The sequence below is a fragment of the Erpetoichthys calabaricus genome, chromosome 10, assembly GCF_900747795.2.
Source record: "Erpetoichthys calabaricus chromosome 10, fErpCal1.3, whole genome shotgun sequence".
NCBI classification, from domain to species: Eukaryota; Metazoa; Chordata; class Cladistia; order Polypteriformes; family Polypteridae; genus Erpetoichthys; species Erpetoichthys calabaricus.
In genome coordinates this window covers 76302671-76327271 of record NC_041403.2, presented here as the reverse complement: position 1 = coordinate 76327271, position 24601 = coordinate 76302671, and the positions used below count along the sequence as shown (strand labels likewise).

General features: G+C 38.1%; 1 protein-coding gene across 3 annotated transcripts in view; it reads right to left on the bottom strand.

Moving 5' to 3' along the window:
- Positions 1-24601, bottom strand: part of mknk1 (MAPK interacting serine/threonine kinase 1) — a 73317-nt gene that overhangs the window by 29139 nt on the left and 19577 nt on the right. For all 3 annotated transcript variants that reach the window (XM_028811471.2, XM_051932804.1, XM_028811472.2), the window contains 3 exons: positions 14316-14414; positions 7810-7907; positions 6116-6195 (listed from right to left, as the gene is read on the bottom strand). In XM_028811471.2, the coding sequence (XP_028667304.1) occupies positions 6116-6195; positions 7810-7907; positions 14316-14414 (277 nt within the window). The remainder of the gene's footprint in view (positions 1-6115; positions 6196-7809; positions 7908-14315; positions 14415-24601) is intronic.

Genomic DNA, 24601 nt, shown 5'->3' with positions numbered 1-24601 from the left:
TCAAGTACTCAACTTCGGGCGCTGAGAACAAATGCCAGTGCCGGTGTGGTTCCATATTTACCCGACGAGGTAAGAAGGCGGTATCGTGGCAGCAGAGCCGGCACTAAGCTAAAAAAGAAGCGGCTTGCGAGAAAGTGGCGTTTCAAGCCTTCGGTGCCTTCTGTGATTCTGGGGAATGTAAACTCAATCTCAAATAAGATCGACGAACTGGCTGCGCTGGTGAAAAATGTAAGGACCTACAGAGAATGCAGTTTGTTGTGTTTTTGCGAAACCTGGCTAAATAACACCATCCCAGATGCCAACGTGGAGCTACCCGGGTTTAGCACAGTTAGAGCGGACAGAGATGCAAGTACCTGTGGTAAGCACAAAGGAGGAGGACTCGCTCTCTATGTTAATACACGGTGGTGTCACTCTGGACATGTTAACGTCAAAATCTCCACTTGCTGCAGGGATATCGAACTGTTGGCCGGAAGTTTACGTCCCTACTATTTGCCCAGAGAGTTTGGACACGTCATTGTTGTTATTGTATACATTCCTCCTCGGGCAGACGAGGAGTCAGCGAGTGACATCATCCATTCCGCTGTTGCTAAGTTACAAACGCAGCACCCTGAGGCGCTTGTGCTAATCGACGAAAAACTTTAACCATGTGACGCTGGACAAAACATTACCTGCATTCTCCCAGTATGTGGACTGTAACACCCGGGGAAATAAGACTATTGATTTACTTTATGCAAACGTTAAAGATGCATACAGCGCCACCCCGCTGCCTGCGCTTGGGAAAGCAGATCATAACCTGGTTCTGCTTCAGCCTCACTATAAACCAAAAGTTAGAGTCCTACCTGTAACCACACGATCATTCAGGAAGTGGACCCCGGAGGCTGAGAATACTCTGAGAGAATGTTTTGGAACTACAGACTGGGATATCCTGCAGGGATCTCATAGTGAGAACATTGAGGAAGTTGTTGACTGCACTACTGACTACATCAACTTCTGTATGGACATTGTAGTTCCAGTAAGAACAGTACGCTGCTATGCTAACAACAAGCCATGGATTACAAGTGACATCAAGGGCCTTTTGAATCAGAAGAAAAGGGCTTTTAAAGACGGTGATCAGCATGAGCTCAAGCGCGTGCAGAAGGAACTCCGAGTCCAACTCAGGGCGGCGAAGGAGCAGTACAGGAGAAAGCTGGAGCAGAAGTTGCAGAATAACAGCATGAAGGAAGTGTGGGATGGGATGAAGATCATCACTGGCTGCAGCTCGAAGCGGGGTACCACCATTGAGAGAGACGTGAAGAGAGCAAACCAAATGAACAACTTTTTTTAACAGGTTTGACCACCCTAACCCACTCTCACTCTCACCTCGGAGTACTGCACCCTCCACACATCCTTCTGCTGATACCAGCATAGGAAAGACATCCCCACCCATAATTACAACAGCGCAAGTGAGCAGAGAGCTGAGGAGACTTCGTGCCAGCAAAGCAGCGGGTCCAGATGGAGTATCGCCACGACTGCTGAAGGTCTGTGCATCGGAGCTGGGGGGTCCTCTACAGCGCATCTTCAACCTGAGCCTGGAACAGGGAAGAGTCCCGAGGCTTTGGAAAACATCTTGTATCACCCCAGTCCCAAAGGTATCACGTCCTAGTGAGCTGAATGACTTTCGGCCTGTTGCTCTGACATCACATGTGATGAAGACCATGGAGAGGCTGCTGCTTCACCACCTTAGGCCACAGGTTCAACACGCCCTTGACCCTCTGCAGTTTGCATATCAGGAGAAGGTGGGAGCGGAAGATGCCATCATCTATATGCTACACTGATCCCTCTCTCACTTGGACAGAGGCAGTGGTGCTGTAAGAATTATGTTTCTAGACTTCTCTAGCGCCTTCAACACAATCCAACCTCTGCTCCTTAGGGACAAGCTGACAGAGATGGGATTAGATTCATACCTAGTGGCATGGATCGTGGACTATCTTAAAGACAGACCTCAGTATGTGCGTCTTGGGAACTGCACGTCTGACATTGTGGTCAGCAACACAGGAGCGCCACAAGGGACTGTACTTTCTCCGGTCCTGTTCAGCCTATATACATCGGACTTCCAATACAACTCGGAGTCCTGCCATGTGCAAAAGTTCGCTGATGACACTGCTATCGTGGGCTGTATCAGGAATGGGCTGGAGGAGGAGTATAGGGACCTAATCAATGACTTTGTTAAATGGTCCGACTCAAACCACCTACACCTGAACACCAGCAAAACCAAGGAGCTGGTGGTGGATTTTAGGAGGCCCAGACCCCTCATAGACCCAGTGATCATCAAAGGTGACTGTGTGCAGATGGTGCAGACCTATAAATATCTGGGAGTGCAGCTGGATGATAAATTAGACTGGACTGCCAATACTGATGCGCTGTGCAAGAAAGGACAAAGCCGGTTATACTTCCTTAGAAGGCTGGCTTCCTTCAACATCTGCAATAAGATGCTGCAGATGTTCTATCAAACAGTTGTGGCGAGCGCCCTCTTCTACGCAGTGGTGTGCTGGGGAGGCAGCATTAAGAGGAAAGACGCCTCACGCCTGGACAAACTGGTGAGGAAGGCAGGCTCTATTGTTGGCATGGAGCTGGACAGTTTAACATCTGTGGCAGAGCGAAGGGCGCTCAGCAGGCTCCTATCAATTATGGAGAATCCACTGCATCCACTAAATAATGTCATCTCCAGACAGAAGAGCAGCTTCAGTGACAGACTGCTGTCACTGTCCTGCTCCACAGACAGATTGAGGAGATCGTTCCTCCCCCAAACTATGCGACTCTTTAATTCCACCAGGGGGGGTAAACGTTAATATTTAACATTATACATAGTTATTGTCTGTTTTTTCACCTGTATTATTATCATTCTTTAATTTAATATTATTTATTGTATCAGTATGCTGCTGCTGAAGAATGTGAATTTCCCATTGGGATTAATAAAGTATCTATCTATCTATCTATAACGTCAGAGAGATAAGAGAAAAGCAAACAAATCAATAGGGCTGTTTGGCTTTTAAGTATGCGAAGCACCGCGGCACAAAGCTGTTGAAGGCAGCAGCTCACACCCCCTCCGTCAGGAGCAGACAAAGAGAGAGAGACAGAGAAAAACAAACAAGCAAAAATTAATACGTGCCCTTCGAGCTTTTAAGTATGCGAAGCACCGTGCAGCATGTCGCTTCACGAAGCAGCTGCAAAGAAGGTAGCAACGTGAAGATAATCTTTCAGCATTTTTAGACGAGCCGTATCGTCTAGGTGTGCGAACAGCCCCCCTGCTTACACCCTCTCCGTCAGGATCAGAGAAAGTCAGGGCAAGAGAGAGAGAGAGAGAGAGAAAAGTAAGTTGGGTAGCTTCTCAGCCATCTGCCAATAGCGTCCCTTGTATGAAATCAACTGGGCAAACCAACTGAGGAAGCATGTGCCAGAAATTAAAAGACCCATTGTCCGCAGAAATCCGTGAACCAGCAAAAAATCCGCGATATATATTTAAATATGCTTACATATAAAATCCGCGATGGAGTGAAGCCACGAAAGGCGAAGCGCGATATAGCGAGGGATTACTGTATATAATATTTTATATATATATAATTTATTTTTCTATAAACACTAATAACTATAGAGAAACAGTAGTAATGGTTTACTTTTTAAATTGGTATACTATAGTGTGTACAGCAATATTTTCTAATGAGATATAAAAATTGACAGCAGGTCCTGTTAAGATGGCCAAATTAGGATACACACTTTATGGCCTAAAATAAAAAGGACTAACCTCCATACTTAAATAAGTGACAAAGCTTTATTGATTTTTATCAAATTTTATCACAAAGTATTAGTATTGCTACAAATCTTTTAGATGTCAAAAACAAGATTAGCAACAAAGAATGGCTATAGCAGATGAATTACAGTATATTATGCATGCACTACAGTAGATCAAATATACACAATGTAATAACTGCAACAAATAAAAACTTTTATAGCCATATACACCAAGGATTTACATATTTATGTTTTAAATTACGTAATAAAAATTATGCTTGCACTAATGAAACTGAGTACCCATTTCTTTCATATGAAACCATCACCTACAATACAGAAATATCTAAAATCATTAGGACCATATGCTCACAGCTTCAACGATATTTTTTATTTATTTAAACTTCACCTCCAAACCTCATGTACTGTGATTATTAAATCATCACCTGTGATAGAGACTTAATAAACTGAAATTATTTTTTACTAGACTTCCATTAGCTTAATAGATGAATAGTTAATGCCAAAGTGCAGTGAAAAATAGTCTTATTTGAAGCATATATATCCATCCATCCATCCATTTTCCAACCCGCTGAATCCGAACACAGGGTCACGGGGGTCTGCTGGAGCCAATCCCAGCCAACACAGGGCACAAGGCAGGAAACAATCCTGGGCAGGGTGCCAACCCACCGCAGGACACACACAAACACACCCACACACCAAGCACACACTAGGGCCAATTTAGAATCGCCAATCCACCTAACCTGCATGTCTTTGGACTGTGGGAGGAAACCGGAGCGCCCGGAGGAAACCCACGCAGACACGGGGAGAACATGCAAACTCCACGCAGGGAGGACCCGGGAAGCGAACCCAGGTCCCCAGATCTCCCAACTGCGAGGCAGCAGCGCTACCCACTGCGCATATTTTCCAAAAAATAGGCTTGACGTTGAAGTAGTGCACAGTTAATATATTTAGAAACCGTGTCCTAAAATGTAAAACAGCAGTAATATTATTTCTACTACAACCTTAACCCAACAGCAGAGTGACTCGACATGCATCAGCCATCATACTCTTTCTTCCCTGCATTCTCAAATGATACATCATCATTGAGTATCATTCAAATATCACTACTTGGACTAAATTGAAATAACACCTCAAACTTCACAATAAGGCTTTGGATTTTTTTTTCTTCTTTAAATCAAGCATCATAGGAATTGCTTCTTAAACATCTTTTTCCCCTGCTTTGCACAAAATATTTTTCACAATTTTAATAATGACAGAACATCCCAAATAAACTTAAGTAACACTGTGTTACAATAAGTGCTTCACAGTTAGATATAACATTTTTAAAATATTTGAAATCTAATTGCTTTTATATGGCTAACAACAGCTCTGCAACTCTTAATACCTGGTATTCAGAAAATATAACTTGAAATTAAATGACACAACTACAAAGTCTTCACTGAACTCTGGCACTATAGTACCAAGCAAAATCATGTGCAAGTATGCATTCAAGAGCTAAACTCAGAAAAAGAAACACACACAAAAATCAAATTAGGCAGTCTTTTATTCATAATTATGCTCCTACATGTATCTATGTCATTCCTAAAGGGAGTAGTGAAACGATCCAAAACAACTACTGATTAAGTAGTTGGTACCTTTTCAAATACCATACGCACTGCCTCTAAAAAAGCAAAACACTCCAACCAGTTGAGAAGCAATACAAATCATAGCTCTTTTTCCACATTAAACTTTGGTATCTCTTAAAAGGCCCAATACTCTGAATAGTGGCCATTTTCCAGAGTATCTTTCGTCTGTTTTCTTGGGACATTCCTTTCACTCCTTAAGCTTTTCACGTCGTAGAATTTTCTGCTCTCTCTTTCTTCCCTACATTATAGATTGCTCTTACAAACACTTCTGGAAGGCTTCGCTCTTTAACTTTAAATTACTAGTATTATCAGCTAAACAAAGTAACAGCGCATCGGGCACCTGTATTTCTAAATGGCAGGCTTCCATGCAACTTGATCAGAGACAGGGACAGAAGGGACAGAAGACATGACCTTGAGTATTTTGGTTCTAACTTCTCTGACACACATGATTTTTATCATTTAAACCTATAAAATCAGTTGTATATCTTATGACCAGAGAAATGCACCGAAAACCTTTGAAATGAAAATTATACTTTAAAATTTTTGTCACTGTTACTGCGGACTACACCTAAAAATTAATGTAAAAACACCAAGCAGTGCACTACATTTAATGTATTTTCTCAAGATTAAAAGGACTGAAATTTTAAATTAGTAAGTAAACTGTTCCTTAAGTCTTCACAGACAACAACTGAAATACAAAGTACCTGTTTCCTTGACACTGATAGAGTGTCTCAACTTCCCGAAATACTCGACTCCGACTATGGCCTGCATGCTTCTCAACTATCTGTAAATACAAAAAAAAAAAAATTACAATTTTAACTTGCACAACATAACCAAAATCAAATCGTCTATAAACTTATATTTTAGGCCCAGGTTTATACTTCACACGACGTATGCTCCAGTAGACACTACGGCTACGCAAGCGTTTTACTATTCATACTTGCACGCATACTATACATAAATCTGGAAGATTCCACCAGGTGGCAGTGCGAGGTATCATTATGGTAAGAAAACGTTTGGCTTCGCTGTGTTGTGAATTGCCCGAAACATCCATTAAATTCCAAGGACACCTTGCCGCAATATCTCTGAAATGGATGTTTAGTGATTAAATCCATCAATCCAGGGATGCGCACATTCCAGCTAGCACTGGGCACGAGGCAGGAATAGTCCCTGGACAGGGCATCAGCTCATCGCAAGGTGAATACAAGCATTCGCATGCTAAAATGATGCTAGTGTGTTGCCAAATCCCAAAATCTGCATATCTTTGGAAGGAAACCGGAGCACATTGCATGTTTTCCTGCTGGGTTTTCACAATCTCCAGGCAGGGAACACCAGGAACGTGACTCCCTGCAAGACAGCAGCGCTACCCCTCTGCCACCGTGTCATGTGTGTAATTATTCATTAAACGAAATTAACGATTTATCTATAAAATGTAACATCCATACTTTAATGCATTTCATCATGAAAGTGATAACTATAAATGATTCTAAATGTGCAGAGAGTTGGAATATCGTAAATTTAATGTGTTCTGTGTGGTGATCTATTGCTGTTTGCTGTTGCTGTCAAGTCAGGAGGAAGCCCCAGAAGCATGTAACAATTAACAACTGTTTCGGTTTTAAGATGATGTTTACGACTGTCTACTTTAATGATAAAGTAAACAACGAGATTAAAGTGGACATTGAGATTAAAGCCGAAATTTCCACTTTAATCACAAAATACACCTTTTCATCGTGTCCTTAATTTTTTCCCCTGTGGCTCAAATACAGCGCACATTCTGTTGCTATTGTGAAGGTGCAAACAAAAAAAAAAAAAAAACACCACGGCACAGAAGACGGTATATGAGACTTTTAAAATGTATTGTGTCATTACAATGGGGAATATGCAACGCTTGAATATAAAACCACCAAGAATGCATTTGTATGTGGCCATTTTGCTTCACCACATCGAACCATTCATCAAACATCAAAGCAGGCACATCGATGCAGTAGGATCCACAAAGCGGCTTTCTGTTACATGTAGATAGTAAACAGAGACTCCGACGTTACATTCCAACTTTTATCACAGTGCACACCCCAACTTTTTGCTGGGACCACAACTCGCGTACGTGTTGCGTTAATTTCTGAGGACCAGCTCGGAGGATGCGTCAAATGAATGCTGGGAACACGTGGCAGCCGTGATGCGTGCGCATACGTGTTCTAAGCGTGAAGTATACTGCAAATGAGCCCTTATAGTGAAATTTCTTACAATTACTTTAATTTCTTTCTAAAGATTTTTTTCATTTGTAAAACCTTAATACTATATACAATATTTCATGTTTACCAATCCATTTATGTGGCAGTGAAATGTATACTTTAAAATGTAATTATGTACAATAGTTTAAATTTTCTTGATTTTATACCTTAACTGCATACTCCTGTCCGTTTTTCAGGCTAATGCAGCCCTGTACTTTAGCATATGCACCCTGTCCCAGCAGTTCATCAGTTAGCTTATAGACATCTAAAAAAGAAACAAAAAAGGAAAAATGAATAAACACACGCACACCAACCCAATGGCAGTGGTGGAAAAACAAGCTAAAAATACCATACTGTGCTGGAGCCACATCCTGTCTTTGCAGACAAAGCAAAACTTCAGACAAGATAAACCGATTAATCAGGCATTATGAGATCTGAACAATATTAATTTTGAATGCACAAAGAATACTTTTTTGCAGATTTCATAATAAAAACATGAGATAGGTACTGCCTTGTTGGTATTATGGATTATTGCATAAAGAAAAAAAAAAATAAGGCCAGGTACGAACTATGGCAGTCAATTCTATGAACTGTACATACAAAAATCTGGCAGCTGAGATACTGGCTGCATTAAGTATTTTTGAAATAAATTCACAGTGTGCTAGCTATGTGATTGAAAACCTTTTTGCCTTGAAATATTGACAAAAAAATAAGCAATTGGCTTATTACTTCATGGTCCATGGGAGATAAATTGCTGGATTTCTAAAGATCCATCTTTATTCCAACCTTAACTTTAATTTGCACAAAGGTTGAATGTGCTGAATGTCTAAAATGCACTGAAAAACAGGACAGACAAAAGTGCACAAATAAGATAGACTAGTTAAAGTGGGTAACCATGAAAACGTAGGATCACAAAGTATGTTGAACCATGCAACATTCAACTCAACAGGTTGTTTCCCAGGTGAGCAGTCTCTTGCATGTTATTTTAAAGCTGGTGATGATCCCTTATTCAAAAAATATGAACATTTCAATTACACCTTTACTTTCTGACGTGTGCATATCTATACTTGCATTCAAAGAGTGAGGTACCGCTTCATATGTTCCAATACTTAGAATGGCATGAAAAAGTATTTACACCATTTTCTGAAAATTAAAATAAATGGAACCAGAGTGGAAAAATAGTATTCTTTATATGTACTGAATGAATAAAATGTATCCAACATCAACTTCTACATGTGAAAAAGTAATCTCACCATAGTTAAATCAACCAAATTAAAAGGATTATTAGAGCCTGCTGAATGATCACAACCAGTCATTGTTACAGTCAGCCCTGCTCAATATAAACCTCATTTATTCTGATCCTTATCATCATAGTTATATTATCAGCATAATGTCTCACAAGCACATAATGGTTTTATCAAAGAATTTCCTGAAGATATCAGAATAACGTTGTTGATGACTACTACACTTGGAACAACAGTGATTTCTCAAGATTGGCTGACCTGCTCAAATTACTCCAAGAGTGTAGCATGAAATTAAAAAGGAAATTCAAACAATCATCTAAAGAACTGCTGGCTTCTCTATTGCATTACCAAAAGTCACTACTTTAAGACTCCACAATCCGAAAGACAATGGCCATAAATGAGCTTCACTGGAGAGTAGCAAGGCAGAAACCACTGCTAAGCAGGAAAAGTATAAATACTCATCTCTCATTTGCTAGAAGTAGTTGGATGATCCCCAAGTCACTTGGGAAAATGCTCTATGAACAGATGGGATAAAAGAAGAACTTTTTAGAAAACATTGCATATCTGGGATAAAGCAAAAACTGCTCTACAAACATCATACCAACAATCAAATACCATTGAGATGGTATGTGGAAAGTTGTTGCTTTGGAACCTGGGCAACTTGCCATAACGAGCAGAAAACTACATTCATCTGTGAATTGAAGCTAAAGTATAGATGGGTGATACAGCAAATCAATGATCCAAAATACAAAGCAACTGTATATTACAACGTCTGAAAACAAGCAAAATTAATGATTTGGACAGGCCTAGGAAAAATAAAGACCCTAACAATAGAAATACTATGGCACAATCAGGAACAAGTAGTACATGCTTGAAAACCTGTTTCTAAATTAAAGAAGATTTAGAAGAAACAGTATGGTAAAATTCTTCAACAGTGACGTAAAATATTTGTTATATTTAAAGTGTTTAACTCTAGCTTACTTTTAACATAGTGGCAGGTTGTGTTGGATTAATTTGTTCATTCAATACATGACAAGTAAAGTTAAAAACAAAAAAGTGTTCATTCGGGAGGCTTTAATATTAGACTTTGTTTAATGACTTGACAAGATAAACTACCAAAATTTTTAATAAAAGAACAAATCAGTAAGTGAGCAAATATTACTTAAGGCACACATAATTCACTTGCTAAAAATCACCACGGCAAGATTGTGCTATCAATGTCCAGGTGTTTGTAATTGCTCATTTGTAGTTTTAGTGACATGTTTAGCAGGAAACAAAATTATTTTCAAAGCTGTGCGCAACACACAACTGAGATTGCAATTCCTCACAGACTTACTAATTCATCTGAAAATAAGGCTGGGGTATCTCAGATACCATTTAGGTGATGTTTGAACATCTTCAAGTGTCTATACTGGTTTCCCCTAGTTACTCCAGTAACCTAGCAAAGTCCTGTAGGTTAAATTGAGGAAAACATAAGCATTACCTGTGATATATGAGCATTTTATTAAGTGTTGGCTTCAACTTGAAGTCCAGGGCTTCTTGGGTAGGTTTCAATTCCACAAGAGCCCATGAAGTGATTATGGAAAATGGACGTGGCATCATATTCATTTTAGAAGATTTGAAATGGAGAGATTTACTAGACTTTTAACAGAAGACTCAGAAAGCTGTAGCAGTAAACAAATAAGGTTGTTACTTTCTCTGTATATTACAATTAGTCAGATTTGAAGGATTACAACTGTGATTTTAATAAAACTTGGAACAGATTTCACCACAACATACAATAAAGTATGTAAATGTGGAAAGTTCAATCCTATCAATATCATGACGATTTTTTTTTGGGTCATTCATAGTGGAAGGTATGAAATATATATTACATACACACAGATATTATATATATATATATATATATATATATATATACACACATATACATATATACATATATATATATACACACACACACACACACACATACATATATAAACACACATTATGTATTTCCAAGTATTATACTGTACTCAGATCTATCTAAACAGTTATGTTACAATATTTTGAAAATATGATTTATGATTTCAGTGTTCAGCCAACAATTAGGCAATAACACAAGCTTATCCAAAACCAAAAATTACTACAGGGTAGTTCTTAAACAGAGATAGTTATTTAAGTAATGTAAAATAAAGTCAGTAAAAGGTTGTACAGTACTGTTAATCTCTAAAATTTGCCAAATCTTTCGCAGCAAATATGCAGTGTTCACCGTTGACCTGGTTAGCCATTTACTTTCCTTATTTACCTTGGACACTTTATTCCTAGCATCCCATGACGCTTTAAGATGTCAACATGACATCAAACATCTGTAGCAATGATGTGGAGAATGATTATTCATGAATACTATTAAGACTGTTGCCGATCTACTTCAGGGATATGAGATGTCATGACCCAAATCATTACTTCAGACTTCCACGAAAAAACACCACTTGCAGTATTGTCATTTGACAGGTACATTAGTTGACCATAATGAGAAGATTAGGAGTACTGCCATGGGGATATATAACACTGATCCCTCCAGCACTAATTGGCTAATTTGCAAGCATAATTAGCCATGTGCTGCAGCTACAGCAAATCTCCCCTGAGGTTTCTTATTGTTAGTCTCGAGTGTAACTCGGGCAACTGCACAGACGTGTCTCGTGTAAGGCCTGAGATTTACTCAGGCTGTAAAAGTGAAAACAGCGTTAGTAGGTATGTCTTGCGTAACTGTCAGGCCAGAGTTTTTCCCGGGCAATGGTACAGATGCATCTTCTCTTAGCCTCATAACGGTCTCATAAAAAATGCCTTTAATCAGCAGAGATGACAAAGTGAATCTATCTTCAGGCAGTGAAACTGAAATGGTCAGTGAAACAAAGTGATTCTAGGAATCCAAAATTGACATTGTGTCACTTGTACATGTGCAGTGTGATGTTCACATTATTATATATTTTTTCATTATTATACATTCTAGACTTCTGACATTGTACTTTTTCTACTGTAAAATGTGCAAAACACTAAGATAGCATTTAATAAAAATGTCATTTTTCAAACCAAAAAATATTTTTCCTCAAAAAACATGTAAAAAGCAAAACTAAGGAGGCTACATGTAACCCTGTGAAATAAAAAAATAATAATAATTTGTTATTAACTCTTTACAAGATATTTCTATCTTCTTCATAGGGGAAAAATGTGCAAAGCACAAACACAAAGATCAGAAACAAACCAGAGTTGTGACTTCAAACAATGGAACAAGGCAGTCCAAACACATCTCTTCTTCACACAACTGATGTGTGCCACAACATTGTGAGCACTATGATTTAGATATATACTATCCTATAGATACATTTTAAACAAATTGCTAGTTTATGGACATTTTTTTTTATATTTTTGTGGTTATTGCTCCATCCGTGTCTTTTGTTCTTTGACTCATGGGGGATGCAGTATTTAGCATTGCTGCCTCACAGCTCAGATTTTTGGTGATAATAATTGGTCCTACACAGTTGGCAGATGCATCCCTAGCCTTCAAGGATGCTTAAAACACCACTGCGTCATCATAATCCACTAGCTCAGTTCCTCCTTCACCACTAACTCAATTGAACTCTGCAAAATGGATTGCATTTCCAGAATTTTTCCTGAATTTTGTCAAACTCGCAACAAAGCAAACTTCGTGGGGTTCACTCATCACTACTGGGCAGTCACTTGGCGCAATGTGTCCTGTTCAACATGTTAAAAAATATTGTTGCATCCAGGGCTGGCAACAAAGCAAACGGCTCTGACAGTGCTTTGGTCAGAGCAGCATTTACATGCATTTTTTTTTTATTTTTTTTTTTTATTAACATTACGAAAAAATAGTACAAATAAGTGTGTACCTAAAGAATTACATATACTGTACATCCTGTAGCGTATTTATATACTACATTTAAAATCTTAAACATAATTTCATTTAAAAGTTTATCATTTCGTATTACTCGGTCCACAATGATACGCCGTATGTCAATACGTAGCACTGGTTTTCATTTTCCTGATTTATATATACTGGCAGGTGCAGGGGATTGTCAGGAAAGGAGGTGGGTTTATAGCACTCTTGGTGCAATGCTAGTGAAAAGTTGCAAAGGTAAAAATTATGGGTTTTTTTTTTTCCCCATTTCATGTTTCTGTAAGAAAATCTAATCAATTTCATATTACACAAGTGCTAAATAAGTTATCTTTGAGAGGCACTCAAACCAAAATAAGTCTCTAGAATCTCTGGATTTAACTCACCAGTCCGACAACAAGCTTACAGTGCTGACTGCCCTAATACAACAACAAAATTCTGTGAAATAGAAGTATAATGATTATCCCTGCCCATGATTCAAGTTTGCAGTATCTTCGCTAATTTGTGCAAAGAGCATAACCATCTAAGTAATGCACGCTGTCAGTTTGTTAACAAAATAAAAGTTTGAGATTTTTTTTAGCATGCTAGTAGGAAAGTTGTAGGTACAGCAGCATTTTCCAACTGTTTTTTAGTGGTGGCACATTTTTTGTAACCCAAAATATCTTGAGGCACACCATGATTCTACCAACTAAAAAAGCATTAAATCTATACATGTGCTAAACTATCTGAGGGAGCAGGACAATTAAATCAGTCTTCTGCAGTGCATTCAAAGTCAGGAGTCGTTAGGATCATTTCATTTTTACTTTGACTTTGTCGTTGTCTCATATGCTATGCCAATTTGATACATTGGCTTTTTTTTTTTTTTTTAATTGTCTTCTTTTCAACTTGCCTTTTAGGAAGGCATTCAAATTCAGGTAGTACTGGCTGAAGTAGTATTTTGTTAAAAGTTTGGGTTTAAGGTCATTGTTTAAGTTTAAACTATGCCATTAATTTTTTTTAATTCCTTTGTGTTCATTACACACTGAATTGTAAATTTAATGCATATTTAATAATACATTATGCATTTATTTCATAATTACATGTTTTAGGTTTAGCTGTGATTAATTTCATACATTTATGGGATTAATTACATAATCTTATTTTTTTAATCAATTTCCAGCTCTAATTCTTAAACCCCTAAAGACAGAAGTAAAACAGCAGTTTATTTTCTCCAGGATCTGGCTTAATGGAGTTTTTTTTTCCCTCTACTCTCTTGACATCTGTACACATACACTGTATAGTGAAATAACTTGTAAGAGCCAATCTTAGAAAGTTAAAGTTCTAAGTTAAACTCATTAATGTTTGTCTAATTGGAATAGAATATAAATTTCTTCCATAGTCATAGACAATGGTATAGTCTTTTCCCCGCTATAAGTTAATAAGAGATAGAACTTTCTTGCTATAACTGAGATACGGTGTGATAATTTAGTCAGTTGTTGTTTAGAACAGGTCCCAGTAAAATAAAACGTAATGTTTAGTAAATGTAACATACCATTGAAATTGCCGGTGAAACGATCAGCCGCTGCAGTTTTCTTCTTTTTCTTCCTTTTTCTTGGTTCAGTGTTGTTGATGGGTTGGCTGTTTACCATTTCTACAACAAATACAAAAAGCAAAAATACATCCAATTGAAAGAATCTCACAAATTTTAAAAATAAAGTTACACTATGATGTAAAGAATTTGCTGAACATTATATATATATATATTATATATATATATATATATATATATATATATATATATATATATATATAAAAATAGAAGTATAACACACATTAGCTATATATATTTTTCTTTTATATTTTTTGTACCACCACCCAGCTAAACTGAAAATAACTGCATAAAAAAAGTCTGCCATTTAAATTTAACATTAACTACAAATATGCTTTTTTCATCAATATATCAGAAGCAAACAGACAAAAGCTACTCTGAAATAGTTATGGTATTCCTTACTTGTTATGAAAACACCACAAACACTAAGTTGTATGGATATGTAGACTGTAGGCTGTTAATGCCCTACAAATACTTATACTCGCTAATGGCTTCATTATAAGATCTTGCCAAGTGTGACACTAATATCCCTGTTTCAAGTAGGACTGGGCAATGTTTCAATTAAATTACTTAATTCAAATGATTGTTCTAAAATGACATTCAAACATGAAAATCACATTTTTTTAACCAAATGGTACAGTTAAACAGTCGAGCAAACACTTCAGTTTAATTAGCGAATTATGTGTACACAGTCAAAAACATTTTATCAACCTGGCCAAAAATCTCCACAAAGCAGGGTGCCTGAAGAACCAAGTCCTGACAAGATGCATGCAAATAGAACTGGCAATAACAGATTGGCCATCTAGCTCTGCAAACAGTATTACTTGTGTTCCATTTCGTGTATTTTATTTACTCCATTTTTAGACACTCACTGCACGCCCAACCTACCTACAGCCTAGATGAAAACAAGCAGCTTGGGGAACTGGCACATTTTTCAGTTTGAATAGGGATAGTTCGATAAGCTAGGCTGTTTGCAGGACAGTGAATTTGTCTGCTGTGCCAGAGCTAAGCAGAGCCTTCAGGATAGTGACACGTACGACTCCCGCAGACTGACTTTGAAAGAGGAAGTTGAAAAGAAGACCGCTTTAAAAAAGTGAGTAAGGACCTAAGTAACAGCATCTCCCCATTGCTGTAACATTAGTAGCGTTGGAAATAGTTTATGATTGCATTGTTTCTTTGAGTGTTTTTGTAATAAACCTGTCTGAGTTCTACGTACACAGTGAACTGTGAGTGCAGTTTTGTTCTTAACTTCTAGGAAGGGACATAAAAATATTAATGTGGAGAATACAACGAGCAATGCTTTTCTTACAAATGTGCTTGTTGCAAAGAAAAGCTGTAATGTTTAGTTGATTGTCTGGAATTTGTTCAACATCCGATCTGTCATTTCTGAACAAACTAAAGCAAAATGCAAAGTTTGCAAAAAAAAAAAAAAAAAAAAAAAAAAAAAACCACCAGCAGTTAAGAGTAGCAACACTTCCACTTTATTACTTAAAACAGAAACTTCAGACTGAAACTGCTTCAAGAAAGCACAGGAAGAAGTTAATATCTGTTTTCAACCAAAAGCTCTCAAGCATTCTTCGCCCTGCTTCAACAAGGCATGCCCCCGGTTATATTCTTTTAGACAGCACAATCACATTGGGTGCACAGTGGTCATGTGTTGGAAAGGGGAAGAAAACACACTAGTTGTCCATCACATCTTATTACCCTGCAATGGTGGTTACGGTATAATTTGGAAAAGAACAAGCAGGCTGTCAGTAATGTGCGGTCAGAGGGCTACCGGAGTGTACCTAGAGATAGAGACTCCTTTATAGGCTGCTCATGGCACAGACCAGTTATAGTAAAGGTAAGAAGCATTCAGGTGTACTGTGCAAGCTAAACTGTTCGTTTAAATAGGAAAAAAGCCACCTGTGCTACAGGTGTGTCTTAGGTATGGGATGAGTAATGAGGACTGCAAAAAAAGACTCCAGAAAATTTAAGGAAAGGTCTCTAAGTTCAAATGAATGGGAGGCCACAGGGAAGAAAAAGCAGGGCTGCAAATGTTAAAACAAATTACAAAAAGTACAGAGAGAGACTTTTTTTTAATTTTGTACCTTTTCACATCGACAGTATTGAAGTTGTATTTTCAGTTTCCAACATGAGGACTTCTCACTTTTGTTTTTAGTTGAAAGCAATTTGTGTGTTAAAATACTTTAATAAATCATAAATCATCTATAAATATAAAAAATTGTTTTGTTTTTTTTTTGCAATATCACCCAGCCCTAAAAATTTAAATTAAAAAATGCTGTGCATAAAATAAGGACATAATAGGGTTAAATATTAGCTAATATCAAATACTATGTATAAAAAAAAATAAACACAAAGGGGGAAAGAAAAAAGTGTTGACTACTGGATAGACCCAAACACTGCAAAGGCTGTTTGTTCTTAGTCTACACAGAAGACAAGGCACAAGAAGGCATACATGATTGGAGTGGGAGATAGAAAGGTTAAAAGGTTTTTTTTGTTTTGTTTATTTTTAAATAAAAAAAAAAATTACACATACAATGCTTGCATGAAAGTTTGACTTTCCCTATGATAGTTTGACTCTCACATTTATCATGGGTTTATTTACTAGATTTTGGTTTAATTCCACAATGTCTGTTGTATGCAGATATGAATACTGAATATATTTAAATATTTCTTCAGTCAGAATTTTCAGTTAGACAAAGTTTCAAATCTCTCTTTACTTTCACTTTCTCTCTTCATTTTAATGCAGTTTACTTTTACTATGTGCGATAGATTTCAGTGCCCTAATCACATTGATTCAAATACATGTATACTTCATGTGAAAACTCTTGGTGAAGTGTTAAATTATGTATGTGTTGTCGGCTGGCAAAGGAACATGAATGCTGCTTAAGCATCACAGGCAGTTACGGTCTCAAACAATAATCATTAAAACGGAATGATTTAGTGCTTTCAGTGATAGTCTAATAAACAAACCACTACTTAATAAAATGCAACGAGTTAGTGCAGACAGTCAGTCAGTTCATTTATGAAATAGGCAAACTTTACCTAATTTATATATAATCAACAGGCATGCTTTTAGGCAAATAAAGCTGGAGCCTAAACACTGCGAGTAACATTGTTGAATAATCATAAATACATACTTTGGAGTACATCTTTTCAATTAATCTTTGACAAATCACAAATATAGAAAAAAAACATCATGCACAAACACAGTGTGCAAAAGAGCACTTTTTTCTGTATTTGCTGAAAAGGCAGTTTACAAAGGAAACAATATGGGACTTAAGGGCATATTTTTCACAAACATCACAAAATTTTTCTTTACACAGAGAACCACAGTCACATGGAATAAGTTACCAAGTAGTGTGGTAGACAGTAGGACTACCTAGACTTGATGTTAATTTGGAAGAGTTAAATGGATAGGACTGGTGAGCTTTGTTGGGATGAATGGCCTGCAATGCCAATTCTAATGTTTTAACTTGTTCAGTGATATTTGGAATAGTTATAATGTACATGATCACAGGGAGTCATAGCTTGCCCTGACATACATCCATAAAATGTACCAAATCTAAGAAGGAGGCTCTTTAATGTAATGTGCATAGCTAAAGAACAGAAAAAAGTACAAAAAAAAAAAAAAAAACACACCATGCATACATATTCCTATACAGTATAGTGCTATATACTGTAGTTTTTCAGACTGCTGCTCTACTTTGACAAAGACTAATATAAAAGCAATTCCAGGAGAGACCAAAAAAAGTAGAGACTACATGCTCATTCTCTGTATGCAATTGATTTATATTCAAAGCAAGTAAAAAAACAAAAAAAAAAGCCAAATTAACTGGCCAAAGGAGAAACTTGTAGGTTGTAGAGTGATTGTCGATACAAAAACTAAAATGCAATTAAATTAGGAAATGCACACACCATCATTTGTTTGAACAGTATGGAAACAAGCAAGATGCACTCTGCAGCAGCAAGCATATTTTGGGACATCAATTGAGTTAAAGCAGGTACTGTTATATGACTAATTCCAAATAAGTCCAAAGATATATGTATTACCACGCATATGATCACTTACATGAAACAATGTGAGAACAGAACTAAATCAGTGCATAAAAGAATTTGGAGTTAACAGTTTGAAAGCCATAGATAACTTTTAAACAAGTGTTAACAACTAGGCAATGTTTCTTTAATATGCAGATACATATATTCTATAAATCCTACAGTACGTACAGTCATGGCCGAAATTATCGGCACCCCTGGAATTCTCTCAGAAAATGCACCATTTCTTCCAGAAAATTGTTGCAATTACAAATGTTTTGGTATACACATATTTACTTTATGTGCATTGGAACAACACAAACAAAAAAAAAAGCCAAATCTGACATCATGTCACACGACTCAAAAACTGGGTGGACAAAATTATTGGCACCCTCAACTTAATATTTGGTTGCACGCCCTTTGGAAAAAATAACTGAAATCAAGCGCTTCCTATAACCATCAACAAACTTGTTACACCTCTCAACTGGAATTTCCAACTACTCTTCTTTTGCAAACTGCTCAAGGTCTGTCAGATTTGAAGGGCGCCTTCTCCCAACAGCAATTTTGAGATCTCTCCATAAGTGTTCAATCGGATTTAGATTCGCACTCATTGCTGGCCACTTCAGAACTTTCCAGCGCTTTGTCTTCAACCATTTCTGGGTGCTTTTAGAGGTATGTTTGGGGTCATTGTCCTGCTGGAACACCCGTGACCTCCGACGCAGACCCAGCTTTCTGACACTGGGCCCTAAATTGCGCCCCAATATCTTTTGGTAGTCTTCAGATTTCATGATGCCTTGCACACAGTCAAGGCATCCAGTGTCAGAGGCAGCAAAACATCCCCAAAACATCTTAGAACCTCCACCATATTTGACTGTAGGTACCGTGTTCTTTTCTTCATAGGCCTCATTCCGTTTTCTGTAAACAGTAGAATGATGAGCTTTACCAAAAAGCTCTACCTTGGTCTCATCTGTCCACAAGATGTTCACCCAGAAGGATTTTGGCTTCCTCAAGTACATTTTTTATGTTTCTGTGCCAGCAGTGGGGTCCTCATGGCTCTCCTGCCATAGCGTTTCATTTCGTTCAGATGTCAACGGATAGTTCGAGCTGACACTGTTGCACCATGAGTCTGCAGAACAGCTTGAATATGTTTTGAAGTTGATTGGAGCCGTTTACCCACCATTCGGACAATCCTTCGTTGCAGTCTTTTATCAATTTTTCTCTTCCATCCACGTCCAGGGAGATTAGCTACAGTGCCATGTGTTGTGAACTTCTTGATTATGTTGTGCCCAGTGGACAAAGGAACATGAAGATCTCTGGAGATGGACTTGTAGCCTTGAGATTGTTGATATTTTTCCACAATTTTTGTTCTCAAGTCCTCAGACAATTCTCTGCTCTTCTTTCTGTTCTCCAAGCTTAGTGTGGCACACTCAGACACACAACAGAAAGGTTGAGTCAACTTTTCTCCATTTTAACTAGCTTCAGGTGTGATTGCTATATTGCCAGCACCTGTTTCTTGCCACAGGTGAGTTCAAACGAGCACCATATGCTTGAAATAAAACAATTTACCCACAAATTTGAAAAGGTGCCAATAATTTTGTCCGGCCCATTTTTGGAGTTCTGTGTGACATGATGTCAGATTTGGCTTTTTTCTGTTGCTCCAGTGCACATAAAGGAAATAAACATGTGTATACCAAAACATTTGTAATTGCAGCAATTTTCCGGGAGAAATGGTGCATTTTCTGGAGAAAATTCCAGGGGTGCCGATAATTTCGGCCATGACTGTATGAATCCAATGCAAACTTTAAACACCACATACCTGATAAACTTGCTTGTTGAAGAAAATGATTTGAAAAGGTCTTACTACAAATCTTTTTTTGAAAAACAAAGTATCATGCACAATCCAAGTGTTTACTGTTTAATGCAGTACTGATATTTTTTCTCTATATTCGGCAGTAACATCCACATTATCAAGTAGGAAAGACATTTAAAGGATTCAATATTGATTCTTAAAGTCTCAGGATTTATCCTGCTCAATTACTAAATGTACATTTTTACTTATCTTCATTTTTGGCATCCGATCCAGTAGATGTCACTAATGCACCCGTTTGGGATTTCTACGGAAAAAACACTTTGCTAAATCACATAAAGTGGTGTGTTCCCTTTAACTGAAATTAGCCTCTTCAACACTTAGATGTGTGGACAGCTGAACATCCAGGGCAGCGGATTCCTATGAGACAATCCCACATTAAAAAGGACAGGGCACCTGTGCACACCTCATGCCAGTCACACCTGAAGCAACCTCACTGCCTATATGCGGAGCTGCTAAGATGACTCACTGTTGTTCCAAAATCCTTTCTACCATTTTCCAGGGCGCTGCTCCATTGCATGACTGCATCAGTCACAAGTTGGAGTAAGTTTGAAATGCACCTCACCTGGCAAAGTGGGCAATTACTGGAATTTTTAGAGCAGGATGCAACACAAAAGTAAGCATGCATTCAAAGCAGCCAACCAGAAGTAGTTCCATAACAGCAGTGTTATTAGTCACAATTGTCAATTCTTTTTCTTTTATGTTCCATTCATTCAATACCGCTGTCAACAACCATGAATTCTATTCCTTGTTTTAAAATGCTTGCTTTTTGTCCGAGGACTGTGAGAACACATTTTCAAGACTGATTAACGTGACTGCTACAAGTGAGCGACTGAAGAGTTACAGAATAACACCAATGTTCTAGCTGTATCTTTCATTTCAACTAATTCAAGATTATTTTAATTGCCCAATAGGGGAACACATTTGGCTAACAGTTTAGTTGAAGTGTGTCTACATGGAGATTCATAACACATGAATAGGATTGAATGTCATTTATTATTTAAGAAGCAATATTTGATTATTTTACAATAATATTATTCAAAAGATTATATAGAAGTTTTACAAAGTAGATGCCTTTGCATTGTATGAAAACAAGGAGCCCCCTATAATGCTGTATGTGTGGACACTGATGTGGCGAAACGCATGTTGAATTAAGGTGAATTCTGAAAGAGTGCAGTGCTGTGAGATTTCAATTAAAGTGTTACTGAAATGTGTCACATTATATTAATGTTTTCTATGCATGGTTAAGTAATATATAAAAAGCCACCACTTCAAATATATCAGTGCATGCAATTCAGTCAAGATAAAAATTCACATCAAATCAGGTCATTGTGAATCAGAATAAAATCTGGACATCAGTGCTGATACCCAGCCCTAGTGTCAAAAGAAGTATTAGTAATATAACACAACCCTACAGGACACCCATACTTTTTCCTATGGCCAGGTTTGTCTCTCTTTACTACATGTTAGAATTAAAAAATGCAGGCTTTAAGATTAGCCTCAACTCATCCTTTAAACGTGACAGCATTTATATAACATTTCCAAACATGGAAATAGCTGAAACTAAACAACAGTTGTTTCTGAAAAAAATATTTTGAACCACAGAAATTTATGCTGCTAGTTTTTAGAAAGTGGAGACTGCATTTGTCTGGATGATGGAACAAACAATCGTGGACAACAGACTTACGTTTTCTGACCAAATTAAAAGACAATTAGTTATTGACTAGGGGGCTCCACCCCCTGCTCGCTTCGCTCGCCAACCCCTGGTGTTGTGAAATTACAAAGAGCGTGATGTATGAATTAGATATAGCATAGTGTGAAGGTGTAGATGACGCATATAGGAAGCAAATAAAGTTGTCCATGTCCAAAAACGGGCTCAGAGAGGTAGATGCCAACTTTGTCCATGGTTTGTCCTTGTGATGTGTTGATGGTCATGGCAAAGGCAGGTTTAATGGGGAACTGTCGCCATTTAAGTGTAAAAGGTAATTCCAGGTCAGAACTTGTAAGGTCAATTGTAGGAATTAGAACAGTATTGTTAGCATGTGATCCTGTAAGAAGTTTTGCTTCAATAACATTGTGTGGCATGGTATTGACGACTAAACGTGTACCATTGCATAAACCCTGTTTAGTGTTAAGGTTTCTTAATAGCATGATTATTGTTCCGTTTTTAAGGCTAAGATTGTGTTGTGGTAATCCGGCTGGGTTAATAGTGCTCAAATATTCTAAGGGGAAATTAAGATGGTCATTGTCGTCATCAGAGTCAACTTTGTCAGAGCTTAGAAAGAGCTGTGACTCTTCAGGAAGTAATGAAATGACCTGGTTATTAATGTGATCAACATTAATATTTTTTGGACATAATATAGTTCGTTGTATTAAAAGGGGTATTTGGTGTAATGAGATTGCTGTTCCAAATATGTCCATAACTCTTTTGAAAGCAATGCCAATTGTCTGCGTATTTTAAGGTGGACTGAAGAATAGCCGAGCGCATGGCATGTGGAACAATAGCTAAGCACTGTGTAAAATCTCCTCCTAATAAAAGTACCTTTCCTCCAAAGGGAATATTATTATTCATCAACGTTTGTAGAAGTTTATCAATGGTGTTGAGTAAGTGACTGGATGCCATTAGATGCAAAAGCAAATGAACTATTGTAGGATCTAATGCAGTTCATAAAGTTTTTACTTTCAAGTACTTCGTTAGTTAGAAGCTTCTGTAGATATGCAGGATATGAATGTAAAGGAGGCAGTCTAATTTGACCCTTTTGACAACAACGTGTAAATTTATTACTTGTATTGCCAGTTGTTTCTTCAGGGAAGTTAAGTGAATGACAATGATTGCAAATGACATTCATTAATCCCAATGAATTTTCATGAATAGTGGACTCATTATTGAAGGCGTTGTCAGCTAACTGGCGCAATCGTTTAGCAGATGTCTGTCATTGATGTCCTTGACGTGTATCTTTTGTCTGTGCCGTTTGAGAGGCGCGTCGTTGTATGTGCAGGATTTGGGACGTGCTATTCTGGAGCTGTAATCGATTTGCCTGTGCTGTGTGAGAAGCCCGTTGCAGTTTACGGCGTTCATTGTTTGTATTGAGCCTTGCCCGTTTTTGTATGTCGGTTAGTCGAGCTTTGTCTTTTTGGAGCCTTGCCTGCTTGTTTTCCGGCATTTCAGATGCGCGTTGTAGACGTCTGCGTTTATTTATTTTGTCCCTTCGCTGCTGTTTTTGTATCTCTGAGACTCGAGGTGTTTCGTTTTGAACCTGTGCCTGTTTCGATGCAGCACTTTGAGACGCGCACTGCATGCGTCTACGTTCATTGTGTCTGTCCATCTGCGCTCGTTTCTGTAACTGTGTTAGTTGAGCCTTGCATTTTTGGAGCCGAGACATTTTTTCTTCCGGGGTTTCAGAAGCGCGTTGTAGGCACCGACGCGTATTGTTTTTTTTCATGCGGGTTCGTGTGTTTGGTCCTGTCACTCGAGCCGTATCGTTTTGTACCCGAGATTGTGAATTCATGACTTGTTTGTTCTTCAGCGTTAGAAATATGGATAAGTAATAAGGAGGATCGCACTCACTGTTAATATGGAGCCTTTTCTGTGGTTGAACGGTTAATAGTGCATCAGTGTAATGAGATCGACCTATGCTGCATAATTTGAATGTGTTCAGATGACGTATGTTTAATACGGACGGTTCGTTCAGTAATGGGGCTTTGTGTCTCATTTCTTATTTATGTTAGTGTGGTCGTGGGTCCAAATCCTCCTTTTTGTGTATGTTTCGTGTGCTATGTCCGTAGTCTGTCCTGTTTCGTGTCCAATGGGTTTGTGTGGCGCTCGCGTCTTTTTTGTGTGCTAGGGGCGCGTTGCCTCACTTTTTTTTCATCTCTGTTAGTGGAGGGGGTGTTTATGTGTCGTGGGTCTGAATCCTCTTCTTTGTGTGCGTACCGTTTCGTGTGCTATGTGGCGCTTGCGTCCGACTCCTTTCTTTTTGGTGTTCTAGGGGCGCGTCGCCTCATTTCTTATTTCAGTTACTGGAGGGGGGCTTTGTGTGTCGTGGGTCTCAATTCTCTTCTTTGTGTGTGTTCCGTTTCGTGTGCCATGGGCTTTGTGCGGCGCTGTGTGTGGCGCCGGCATCTGACTCCTTTTTTCTGTGTGCTATGGGCGCCTCATTTCTTATTTTACATTGCTTTCCATCCGGTTTCCGTTGCTTGGAAGGGGGGTTTTGTGGGGGCGCCTGCGCAGTACGTCTTTTGCGTCCACGGCCCATGTCCGGATGTCCCTGCGTCCATCCGGTTTACCATTCTCGTTTAGTAATATGGATGCTTCCGTAAAACA